Genomic DNA, 13,421 nt, shown 5'->3' with positions numbered 1-13,421 from the left:
TTTAAACACTGTACACTTAAGCTACACAAAATTTATTTAAAAATTTTTCTTTCTTCAATAATAAATTCAACTTAGCTTACTATAATTTTTTTACTTTATGAACTTTTTCATTTTTTTAAACATTTTTACTCTTTTTAAGTAACAGCCTAAAACACAAACACATTGTACAGCTGTACAAAATATTTTTTCTTCATATTCTTAGTCTATAAGCTTTTTTCTATTTTTAATTTTTATTTTTTACTTTTTAAACATTTTTGTTAAAGACTAAGACACAAACACACACACACTAGCCTAGGGCTACACAGGTCAGGATCATAAATATCACCGTCTTCCACCTCTACATCTTATCCCACTGGAAGTTCTTCAGGGACAATAACACTCATGGAGCTGTCATCTCATATCATAGCAATGCCTTCTTCTGGGACAGCTCCTGAAGGACCTGCCTGAGGCTGTTTTACAGTTAACCTTTTTTTTATAAGTAGAAGGTGTATGCTCTACTATAACAATAAAAAGTATAGTATTGATAGTATAATAAATGCATAAACCAATAACATAGTCATTTATTTTTATTATCAAGTATTATGTACTGCACATAATTATATGTGCTATACTTTTATATGACTGGCAGTGCAGTAGGTTTGTTTACCCCAGCATCACCACAAACACACAAGTAATGTGTTGTGCCGTGATATCCCTAGGCAGTAGAAATTTTTCAGCTCCATTATGATCTTATGGGACCTCTGTCTTATATGTGGTTCATCATTGACCAAAACATCATTGTAGGGTGCATTACTATATTTATACTAATATATACATGTTTCAACTCATATTTATGTATATATGTACATATACACACACATATATATGGCATATAAAATTGGCACATAGTAAGCATCTCAGAAATATCAACCATTACTATTGTTAATACTTTTCTCAGCAAGGCTATAAATAGTGCTCCAGCCTATCAGAAGGCATCACACCTGTTTAATGTGTTTTAACCAGCACCAAGTCATGGCTAGTTGAGTGACCTCAAAACTGCTGACAGATAACTGGTTAGTCAAAAAGTTAGTTCACTGTGTAAAATACGTCCCACAAACTGTGCTGTTATTTATCTCTTAGTTGCAGAGATTGGGCTCATTTCCTACTATGTTTAGTTGTGTTGGATCATTATAGACATTTTTTGAAGCTTAAAGATTTAAGTTTTTTATGGATACAAGCTTTTCAGTTGACCAATGATTAGCTAATTTCTGATAATAGAAAAGGAAACAGATTGCCCCAAGGCTGTTATTTTCATTTCCTCATTGGTAGAAGAAGCATAATACAGAAGAAAGTCAGACACAACACATTGAACCTCTGCCACCATGGGGAACTGGGCTGTGAATGAGGGGCTCTCCATTTTTGTCATTGTAAGTACCAACCATGGATAAATTATGAATTATCTGACTTGTTTGGATTTTCTTGGGAACTAAAATAGAGCAAACCTTTTTTGTTTGTTTGGGAAATTTTGTTTTAGCTGGTTCACTGTGTGAACATACATCTATCTGTAAGCAGACTGACTCTATTTTTCCAAATTCCTTAATGGAAAGAAAGTATCTGTGGAGTTCACTTCTTCTAGTTTATTTCTGAGTTCCTAGGAGCACCAGATTAGCCAGCACTTACTTCACAGAGAGAGCAGAAGATATTTCATGCTAATGATCCCTGATTCTGAGTTGTTTATTAATGTTTACTCAGAGGCAAATTTCTTTACTTTTTATATGTTTATACTATTTTAAATGGCCAGTTGAAATTTTATACCATTTTCAAATAACAAGTATAATACTGATTTATGTTATAAATTGGCCTTTATTTCAGTAACTGCCCCCCAAATAATTAAAGTTCTCCAATTTATTTTAAAAACCAAGTACCTTCTTTTCGCAGAGGTCTAAACTTGAATTATTTATGAGGTTTATGAAAATTCAAGAGAAAGGAATTAAAATAAGTTATCTAGACTTATACATGTAGTGGTATATATTATATATAATTATATGTATATAAATCAATATAATCTATCTTAAGAAACAATTTTTGTAAGTAAAGATATGGGTAATTTTAAAAATGGATATATTGATTTTTTGTACTTTTTAACATAATGGAGATCAACTATTCTCTTAAAATGGTGATCTCAGAGAAGCAATCATGGACAAATTGGGCAAATAGAAATGTGATTTATAAATAGCCTTTCTAAATAGCCAATGGAAGCTTTGTACATATGTTTATAAAGAACACTTATGAATGGAACTTTTGTAAGAATTTATTATGAAATATATTGTCTTTGAGGGTTATTTACTTTGTATAATTTATGGTGTACAAGTGTAATTTTGTTACATGGATTTTAGTGTATCCATCACCCAAATAACGTACATTGTACCCATTAAGTAATTTCTCATCATCCACACTCTCCCATCCACCCATCTTCTGAGTCTCCATTGTCTATCATTCCACACTCTATGTCCATGTGTGTACATTAATTATTTTTCACTTATAAGTGAGAACATGCGGTATTTATTTTTCTTTTTCTGAGTTGTTTCACTTAAGATGATGCCTTCCAGATCCTTCCCTGTTGCTGCAAATGACATGATTTCATTCTCTTTTATGAATACTATGGCTGAATAGTATTTCATTGTGTATATATGCCACATTTTCTCTATCCAATCATCTATTGATGGACACTTATGTTGATTCCATATCTTTACTATTATGAATAGTGCTGTAATAAATGTACGAGTGCATGCTATCTTCTTGATATAATGATTTCCTTTCCTTTGGATAGATACCCAGTGGTGGGATTGCTGGATCAAATGGTAGTTTTATTGTTTGTTCTTTGAGAAATATCCATAGTGTTTGCCATAGAGGTTGTACTAATTTACATTCCCACCAATAGTGTATAAGCATTCCCTTTTCTCTGCATGTTTGCCAGCATCTTTTATTTTTTGTCTTTTTAATATAGCTATTCTGACTGGTGTAAGATGATATTTCATTATGATTTAAATTTGCATTTCTCTGATTAGTGATGTTGAGCATTTTTTCATATACTTTTTGGTTATTTGTATATCTTATTTTGAAAAATGTCTATTCATGTCCTATGCTCGCTTTTTAAAGGGATTATTATTTTTTTTTTTCTGTTGTTGAGTTGGTTGGGTTTTTTGTAGTTTCTGGATATTAGTTCTCCCATTCTACAGGTTGTATGTTCACTCTGTTTATTATTTCTTTTGCTGTGCAGAAGCTTTTCAGTTTAATGAAGTCCAACTTGTCTATTTTTGATTTTGTTGCCTATGCATTTGGGGTCATAGTTATGAATTGTTTGCCTAGGCCAATGTCTGGAAGAGTATTGCCTAGGTTTTCTTCTAGTATTTTTTATAGTATCAGGTCTTACGTTTAAGTTTTTAATCCATCTTGATTTGCTTTTTGTATATGGTGAAAGATAGGGATCCATTTTCATTCTTCCGCACATGCCAAATTAGTGGTACAAATAAAATAGAAGAAACAAATATTTTGTTCTAAAAGTATATTTTATACCAAATCAACATTCTATTGCAATATGGAATTCTTCTGAAACTTTGAAGGTGTAAACTTTGATTTCTTATCACAATTTTAAGAACAGATTATTCCTTTCGAAAACAAGGAGCTCCTACTACAATTTTCCCAGGAAATGACCTCCTTCTAAATTATATACTCATTTACTTAAAAGTAAAGACACAACTTGGAAAGACAGAGTAAGAAAGAATAACAAGGTCAGGAAATGGAGAAGTTGCTTTATCACATTCTTCTTTGTAAAGAGAGAATGTTCTGGAGTGTCTATGGACATTTAATAGCTTCAAAACACAGTTAATACAAGATCACTATGGAACTGAAGATAGAAGACTAAGCAATGTCACCACTTGATAAAGTCAGTGCTTGGAATGAAATAAGCTGTCACAGTCCAGAAAGCTCTTTTTATTTTAAATTCCATGCCTCTCCCTCATGCTCAATATCTGCTCCTTCAAAAGTTAAGTAAAACTTACCAAGTAGAATGGAAGTCCTGGCATTTGGGCTGACGAGACTCCACTAGCTGGGATACTGTGTGGAGGGAGGGAGGTGATTGGCACCTATGAGAGCAGAACACAGTGTCCTACTGGTTGGGGGACAGCAATAGTGACATATTGCCTTCCCTTCTCATTTTAAGAAGAGTCACCTGCCATCATCTACCCATCAAAGGTTAAGAAAAAAAGAGGAGGAAAAAAAGGAGGAGAGTTAGGCTGATAATAACTTGGCATACTGGCCAGGTAGTAAAACAATCATGGGGAATAACACAGGGAAAGGTTAATTACAGGCAAGTGTAGTGACATTGTTGTAGAAAAGCTATTGTTACACCCAGCTTTGTCACCACCTTTGTCAAAGGCTGGACTTGGGGAAGTCCTGATCCTCACTTAACTCCAATCCTGAGTGAAACCTACTATTAAAATGCAAAAACCTCATGCAACTATTTCTGTTTGTGCAGCTGGTATGGCTGGGAATGAACGTCTTCCTCTTTGTCTGGTACTACCGGGTATATGATATTCCACCTAAATTCTTTTACACTCGAAAACTTCTTGGGGTAAGTATAAGTTCCGTCTCATGCAACATTGACTGGCTCATATTTCTAATCAAACATTCATGTTCATATTCCCCTTAGCATTTTAAATATTCTGATCAACTCAAATATCACTATCAGCCTCACTCCCTACATTGAAACTTCCTGGGCAAGAGTCTCTTAAGGCCTTCCAGTGTAGGACAAACAAAAGTGTGACGGAGAGCTCCAATGGCATCTCTCCCTGCCCAAGGTCCTTATGCCATTAATCGGCTTAAAGGAGAAATCCAATACTGACTCTGAAATGAAAGGTTGGAACGATCCATCCAGGGGTGACTTTCCATATTTTATAAGTCATCAGGTTCCTATCACTTTTGTGCTTGTAGAGCCCTCCTCCTAATGACATGTTATACAATGATTTTCAGAAAATCAACCTCTCTCTACATACGGAGATTTTGAGGAATTTGCTCAAGGGCCACATCTGTTGACTAGGCTAGCAGAGTGAAGGCCCTGCAGTTTCCTTGGGTCCTCTAGTATTCTGTTTCCTTGAACTTTAAGGCCTCTTTCCCTCAGAGAACATCATTTGTTACATTATGCTGAAACTATGGATTAATTACTTAATATTAATTATAATATGTATTATAAATCATATGTATAAATAATTATAATATGTAATTATACTACATTATTATAATTGTTCTTAACTTTACATTAATGCTTTCCCCCTCCAAAATATGCAACTTCTTTAGATGTTGACAAAGCTAATAATTATGATGCTAAAGCATTATACCATACCAATTTAAGTTGTTGTTAAGGTCAGTCTAAGTGCTAAGAAAACCTTCTTTAAAATATTAAAAAGGTCCAGTTTTGGTACTGAACTCTAGTTAATGATATATACACTTAAATATTTAGGGGGAACTGAACTGATCTCTGCAAATTACTTTGAAATGCATCAAAAAAAATAGAATGAGTTGATGGATGGATACAGGAATGGATAGACAGACATGTGATAAAGCAAGCACAGTAAGATGTAAAAGGTCCAATCTGGGAGATGGATAAATAGGTCTTCATTGTAAATAGCTTTCGACTTCACTTTATGTTTGAAAATTTTAATAATAAAATGTTGGGTTGGGGTAAAGGGCCAGTTTCAGATTAAAGCAAAAGGTCCTAGCAGGCCCTAAAGGAAAACTCTTGGCTCTGAAGGACCTTCCTGTCCAGATCACTTGGTATCTCTGGTATGTGGCCCTCATGCTGGGAACCCTGGGGAAGTGGGAAGGGAACACATTCTGTGCTCACAAGAGTCATTCTGCTCCCTATCCTGCCTCTTCTAGTCAGCGCTGGCATTGGCCAGGGCCCCTGCAGCCTGTTTGAATTTCAACTGCATGCTGATCCTGCTGCCAGTCTGTCGAAATCTACTCTCCTTCCTCAGGGGTTCCAGTGCGGTAAGAGCAAATGTTTTACTGAGTTCTTCAAATTTTCAAAGGTTATAAAGAACAGTGCCATTTTTAAGGAAAAGTAACTGAAAATTTACAAGGACTCCAGCTTTTCTAGATTATTCTTGAGGCAAGCCATGCCCTAGTCTCTAGTTTATTTCGGTACTATTTGTGGATGAAGCTCCCTAGGACAGCCACTTAACCTGGAAAAGAAATTAACAAGAAAAAAACCCCGCCTATACCTCAATAATGACAATGAAGTAAGTACACATGCATGCACATGCACACACACACATATAATATATATGCATATAAACAGGGCTTTATGAGCCTGACATGTGTGGCATTTGGGAACTAACTGTTCAGTACCACTCCAAAAATTTTAAGTCAGAGAAAATATCTTTTGTGGAAAACATCCCAAGCAGATGGAATCAATGGGCAAAGAGTCACACTGTATTGAATGTGACTAAGCGTTGGCTTCATGGAATTGAGGAGTGCTGAGCTTTCTAAATGCCCAGGGCTTCTTTGATTCTCACTTAAACAATTTAGTAAACCCCTAAATGCACTATGCTAGAAGGGTGGGGGAAGATTAAGTAGGAAGAACCTTTGTGACCCTTAAAATGATATATAAATTTCTTATTGGTATTGTTATACAAAGATGAGAAACAAGGAACTTACAATCTACACATGTACCCAAATGAATCTGCCACAAAGCAAAATATGATGGGTCCCACAAAACAAATAAAGAGCTATGGGGAATCAAAGGAGAGAGAAATTATATCAGGTGGGGCAGGGAATGAAGAAAGGCTTCTTAGAGAAAGTGGCCTTAGAGATGGCCATATAAGGATAAATAAGCATGTGAAAGTTATAAATGAGAGAGAAAGGCATTCTATATGGAGAAAATGGCATGGGCAAAAGCACAGGAAATGATGAGGAAATTGTATTCTTGAAAGCCAAGAATCAGCAAAACTTTGGCTTTTTTTTTTTTCCTGTCATCCCTGACCACACCAAAAAGGGTGGTAGCTGGGAAAAATTAGGGATTAGTGCCCTGGTAGGATGCATTCCACTGGCCTGTTAATGACTAGTAGCCTCTGTTTTTCCTTTTAATTAAATGTATACGTTTCATATTAACAAATTTAAAAATTCCCTATTAAGTAGAAATCATTTATGGAGGAGAGCAGTGAACAAACTACTTTTATGGGAATGTAGGGATTTTATAGAGCAGGGGCCTGAGATAAGACTGGAGAGGAGAGCTGGGATTTTTCTGGTAAACTAGAGCCTTAAATGTATAGGTGAGGAGCTAATATTTAATTGGCAATCACAGAATATTTTGGGGGAGGGAAGTGGACTAAACCGTCAATAACAAGTATAACTTGTCTTGAACTCTGCCTCATTTTTCCTAGTCATACCAAATTCACATTGGTCCAAAGAAATTTTTTTCTTTAAGAACATATAACACTTGATTTACTAATATAGGATTACCAGAATACAATTAAACTTGTATTTTATATGAATTAACTCTTTATAAAATGTCATTTCATCTTAAACTGACCATCAAAGTTGGATTCTCACAAGTCTAATTTTAAAATACCAGTTGGCAGAAATAACTCTAACACCTTCACTTCATCAGAAAACAAAAAGTATAATGCTGACAAACATTTTTAGATGCTCCAGAAAGAGTCATGACTTTGTTTTTACCTCTGGAAAATACTGTCATGAGATCCTTTTCCTTAAGCCATAAACTCTGTTGCACAATGTTGTCATGCAAACGGGCAGCCAGACAAAACCCAAAACTAACAGCAGCACTTAGAATTAGACATTGTTTATAAGTATTTCCAAATAATTTTCTCTACTTAAGAAACCACAGAGGTGAAATCCCACTCAGTGGAAAGTTCTATTGATGAGCCACCTACTGTAATGTACAAAATTTACTGTATGATAGGTGCTTAATGAACATTTGCTAAATGAAGCCCATGCACTGTAGCTTTTTGTTTTTAAGGAGATACAATTTCTTTTTATTCTCTCTATTCCCATTCAAATACTCTCTATTTAGAGGAAGTAAATACTGAGAAACCGGTGGTGTTTTCAACAGCATGGCCCGTTAAGAAATTCTGGTTACCCCACTAGGCCAGATTGCATTGAAGTTGAGCCGCTGTGTCCCATGAGCAGCATATGTTGTAATGGCAGCTTTTACCCGCCCCCCCCATGGCCTGAGAGGGAAGATCTTCACGAGAATTTTTAAAGACAGGGATGAAATAAGGCAGCTCTTCAAATTGCACAGAAAAGCGCAGCACTGTAACCAGATAGATCGTTATGTAAAAGAATATATTTTTTAAAACTAGCAGCAAGCCACATCCTTTTACAGACAAGACACGTCCTTTCTTATGGAATTCCCAACCTGAAATGTGAACTTTTCAATTGAAACTTCTTTTACGATTGGGATTAAAAGGAGTGAGTGTTCTGTGACTAATGTTGGGAATGATAATAGCTGCCACTCATTGAAGCTTCCTAGAATTTATCTCAAGAAATCTGCACATCAAGCCAGTAAGATGAGAACAAAATTAGATGGGAATGTTGGCATTCAAACCCAAGTCACTGTAACCCCATTCACTTTTCTTTGTGTCACCTAAACTTCTTGACACTGTCCTGTTGCAGTATTATGGTTTTAGAAATACATCATGTATATGAGTGTTTGAGTTTGCTGAAGAATCTAGGCTAGAAATGACAAGGATGTTGTAACTTCAAGGACTCATTAGTAAGATGTTATGTAAACTAAATAGCCACAGAACTCCCATTCAGTTTCTAGAAGTCTTAATCATTCATAATTTGCTTTGTAATCCTTCTGGTTACCCGGAAAAAGTAAGCTCCAGGGTTGCCCTTCCCACCACCCCAAGAAAGATAAGGATAAAGGCTCTCAGCCTACTTGTTGAGGGTGGAGCTCAGCATATGGAAGTCCCTTAGGAAGACTTAACAATCCCAACTTGCCATGCAGAAACTAATTTCTACCTGTATGGCAGTCCTAGTCTTAAGATCAGAAAGAAACAAGAAGGTGAGAGGGTGAGGTCTTATCTGCTACCTTATGTAGTCTGAGAGTCAGAGGTCTTCAGTATGGCTCTATGTCTAACCATGTGCTTTAACACAAATCTCTTGGGCTTTGGGTCTCATAGTTGTGTTTTAGCTGAAAAAACAGGTCAAATAATGCATATGTAAGAATGAGTATGCCATTCTAAAAGTGTATTATTTGATTGAGTCTGTCAATTAGTGAGTTGTCAGCCAACAGATATTTGTTGAGTGCCATCTATATGCTAAGTCCTAAGGACACATGGTGAGTAAAGAGTAAAGTATAGATGGGCCATGATGAATGTAAGGAGCTTAGAATCTTATAGAGGAAATAGAGAATAAACATGAAATTTCAAAATTATATACAGTACTATGCAAATAAAGTGGTGTTATTCATATTTATCACATATTCCACTGCCACCAGGTGTGGACATTACTGTCAACTTATTTGCCTGAGCTCTGTAGATTCAAAGCTGTCTTTTGCAGTTTCTCCCAAGTTGCATATAAATATCTAATTCAGATACATTAATATGCATGTAATGAGATCAAATGTACAAAAAATAGAGCTTTTCAGTTTCTATTAAAGCCCGTAAATATGCACTTCTTTTTAGTTCTACTTCTCTTTTTTTTAATTCTTTTTCTCACTCACAGTTTCAATAGAGCATAGAAATCTGCCAAGGTGACTCAATAATCTCTCTTGCATTAAAATGGTAGTTTATTGAAATTGGGCAAGGCTTTAGGCGATAGTAACAGAGAAACTTCCCTTTAGAGGTCAGTGGCAGAAAGCAAAGAGGTAGTTCAGTGAGGAAGCTATAGGCCATGATGGCAGCTTGTGTAATTGGTAGGTGGATGGTGGTAATTCAGAAGTGACTCAAAGCATGTAAATGGTATGTACATGAAGAGGAGAAACAAAAATGGTCTGGGCAGTCACAGGAAGTAAAGCCCCTCCTTCCTACCCCACCAGCAGGTGGTCTTGCCCCCTTTTCAGTAAGTAGTGAGGAGATTGTATTCTTGAAAGCCCGGTATTAGCACGATTTGTGGCTTCTCTTTGGATTTGTTTGCCATTTCTGATCACACCAAAGAGGGTAGCTGGGAAAAATCAGGGATTGGTGCTCTGGTGGGATCCATTCTACTGGCCCATTAGTGACTAGTAGTCTCTGTTTTTCCTTTTAATAAAATGTATGTGTTTTATATTAACTAATTTTTAAAATTACTTATTAAGATAAAACAGACTATTACTGAACGGACATTGTATTTCCCAAGCACATCTCTCCACTATTCTGGTATTCAGTTTATTTTTCTCCAAGGGTTTGTGGCTAAAGCTGTTAAGGGGCATCAACATCTGTTATTTCACATTTTTGATGATCCATGGTGATGATGATGATTAGAATGATAGGACCAGGAAGACAGTGTAGGGACCTCAACAAAACCATATTCTTTTTCTTCAAATTCAGCATGCAGGGCCAGTGAATTTCCCCTCCAAAAAGAAATTTCAAAAGGATTTTTTGGGAAGTAGAAAAGAAAACAGTGTGGCAAGCATAGATATAGGGCTGAATAGATCTCTATAGGTTTAGAGTAGTCATCTTAGGTTCTAGGGCAGTGAAAATGTAATGCATTTATTCGACCAAATAATGATGAAAGGATTTTGAAAGCACATGACATACTGCTCGTCATACAGGAAGCTTACCCACTAGCTGGGGGGCCCTGCTGAAAAGTTAAATAATAATAAAAAGTAACATCAAATATTTACTAAATACCTTTCAATGAATTTATGCAACAGAGATAGAGGGAAGAACAATGATTATATTCAGGTGAGGAAACTGGAGACTGACTGAGTACATTGTTTAATGTCACACAGCTAGGTGAGAGGGCTGGGACCCAACACAGGTACATCTGAAGACAAAACTTGCTCTCAAATGTAATTCTGTACTGCTTTCCAATTATACTAATTCCCATTTTCTGATTCTTTGGATTCCAATCTAGTCTCTCTACTCCAGTAATGACGATATTAGTTATCTATTGCTATGTAAAAAATTACCACAAACCCAATGGCTTAAAACAACTCCCACTTATTAGGTTACATTTCTGTAGGTCAGAAGTCCGGTACCTTGTGGCTGGGTTCTCTGCTCAGGTATCACAACACTGAAATCAAGGTGTCTACTGAACCAAATTCTCATCTGGAAACTCTGGGTAAAAATCTTCTTCCATGTTCATTCTTAAATTGGCAGAATTCAGTTCATTACAGTTGCAGAACTGAGGTCCATCTTTTCTTGCTAGTGATCATCTAAGGGCCACTCTCAGATGTAGAGGCCCCTACGTCTCCTGCCACGTGTCCCATCTGTCTTAAATCCAGCAACAGTGCATCAAATCTTCCTTGTGTTTCAAATATCTGACTTCTTTCATCTCTGACTTCTACACCCATGTTTAAATAACTCATGTGATTGGTTCAGGCTCACCCAGATAATTTCCCTCTTAAAGTCAATTTGGGACTTTAATTACCTCTGCAAAATCCCTTTTGCTATACAATGTAAAAAAATCACAGGAGTGATATCTCATCATAGTCACAGGTCCCACCCAAATTCAAGGGAAGGAGATTATATAAGGTCATTGTGAATCACCCTAGAAATCTGCCTACCACAAGGACTCTTAGAAACTATGGAGGAACGTGGCAATTGGGAAAGAGGAGAAAGATATTTCCTTAAAATTGCAAAGAACTAAGAACAAAAACAACTTTCAGACTTGAAATAAACACAAAACACAATGAGGCTATATAAGACAACAAGAACAGCCAATTTTTCACCAACAGAAATGTAAGATAAGCTATTTCAAACAGGAATCGCTTATTTTGAGCGTCTGAGTCAGTGCTCAGATCCACTGGTGGACACTTAGTTGTAGCCAATGCTGTTGGAGCTGCACCGTAGTCCCTACACACTGACAGTTTTCTTTTGTAAGCACCATTCTCTGCCTGGGGATTTTCTTTCAGCCCTGTCCTGGGGTAAGCCTGAAATCCCAAGGAGTTGATGCCCTGGGAGCAGCCCTCAGCTAACAATGGATGGAAGTTGGTGCTTGAACACCCAAGCTTCCTTCCCCTTAGATGAAAACCAAAAAACAAAGCAAACACACACAAACACAAACACAAACAAACAAACCCAAAAACCCTCTGGGACAAGTCTACAAAGCCTCCCAGAGTTCCCTGGTGTGATTGTGCCCACTGATACAATATGATAGTGGTAGCTGATATGATAATACACCTGTTATTGGTTTCCTTCCCATTCTGATCTTATTTCTACCCTCATTTTCTGTGATCACCTTCCAGAAAGAGTACTTACACTTAAATTCCTGTCTCAAGTTTTTAGTCATTTAGAATAGTAGTGACTATATTCTCACATTTGGTTTGGTAGAAAGGGGCATGAACCTATTATAGGCAAATAGACTCAGATCTCAGCAAATGTGCAATTTTAGCTTTAGTTTTCTTTGTCTGTAAAATGAAGACAATAAGACTTACCTCATTATGTTAAATGAGATAATGATTATGGGTAAACTACCTGGCTCAGAGAAGACACTCAATAAAGCCTAATTCTTTTTTCCTTTTTTCTGAAATCTGCAGTGTCTTCCTTACTAGTATTTCTGCAATTTCAAGAATCTACTCTCAGGGTCCAAACAGCCTGCCCTCCCTAGGTATGGCTAACTGAGAGAAAATAGAGTAAGCATAATTTTCCACGCAATTTTATTTTTCCATAAGATCAGAGCATAAACCAAACATTAAACATCCATATATTTAAATTGAATACAACATTTAGAACCAGATATTTAAAATACCTAAGGTATTTTGGGTACTTCACTCTCTTCTTCTTAAAGGTCTTTGAATCTCTGTGACAATATATTTAGACTCTGGAACAAAACTTCCAGAGTAGGCAATTGGCCAGTTTTCAGGAGGACAAAACTCTAATTCAATCATAAACCCGTTTTTCCCCTGCTTCGAACATTGGCCTGAATCCATGTTCAAACCCACATCTTCTACCATATGTGGGAAGGACAAATACACTAAAATATGGACAAAAATACTTTTTTAATTTCAAGGTAATCATGTAAGGTAAGATATATCAGAATATTTATAAACTCTGGTATCAGATGGCCTGGGTCGCAATCCCAGCTCTACCACTTATTAGCTGTATGACCTAAGGTAAGGTAACCTCTTTATGCCTTTGCTCCCTCATCTGTTACGTAGTGATAATAATGCTACATTCTTCATACAATTGATGTAAAAATTAAATGAGTCAATGCATGTAAAACACACAAAGCAGCTCGTTACACAAGCTCTTAGTAAATGTTAGCTGTTGTTA

At 36.3% G+C, this 13,421-nt stretch overlaps 1 protein-coding gene across 2 annotated transcripts in view; it reads left to right on the top strand.

Moving 5' to 3' along the window:
- Positions 1 to 1,344: 1,344 nt before the first annotated feature.
- The window catches only part of CYBB (cytochrome b-245 beta chain), a 31,579-nt gene continuing 19,502 nt past the window's right edge, over positions 1,345 to 13,421 (top strand). Inside the window, exons 1-3 of one of the 2 annotated variants that reach the window (XM_069462810.1) lie at positions 1,345 to 1,406; positions 4,517 to 4,612; positions 5,917 to 6,027. In XM_069462810.1, the coding sequence (XP_069318911.1) occupies positions 1,362 to 1,406; positions 4,517 to 4,612; positions 5,917 to 6,027 (252 nt within the window). In that variant the 5' untranslated portion in view covers positions 1,345 to 1,361. The remainder of the gene's footprint in view (positions 1,407 to 4,516; positions 4,613 to 5,916; positions 6,028 to 13,421) is intronic. The other variant, XM_069462811.1, reaches the window with a different exon arrangement.

This window comes from Eulemur rufifrons, chromosome 30, assembly GCF_041146395.1.
Source record: "Eulemur rufifrons isolate Redbay chromosome 30, OSU_ERuf_1, whole genome shotgun sequence".
In the NCBI taxonomy this organism is placed as follows: Eukaryota; Metazoa; Chordata; class Mammalia; order Primates; family Lemuridae; genus Eulemur; species Eulemur rufifrons.
The sequence above is the reverse complement of the archived record's forward strand: the minus strand, read 5'-3'. Positions and strand labels throughout refer to the sequence as shown.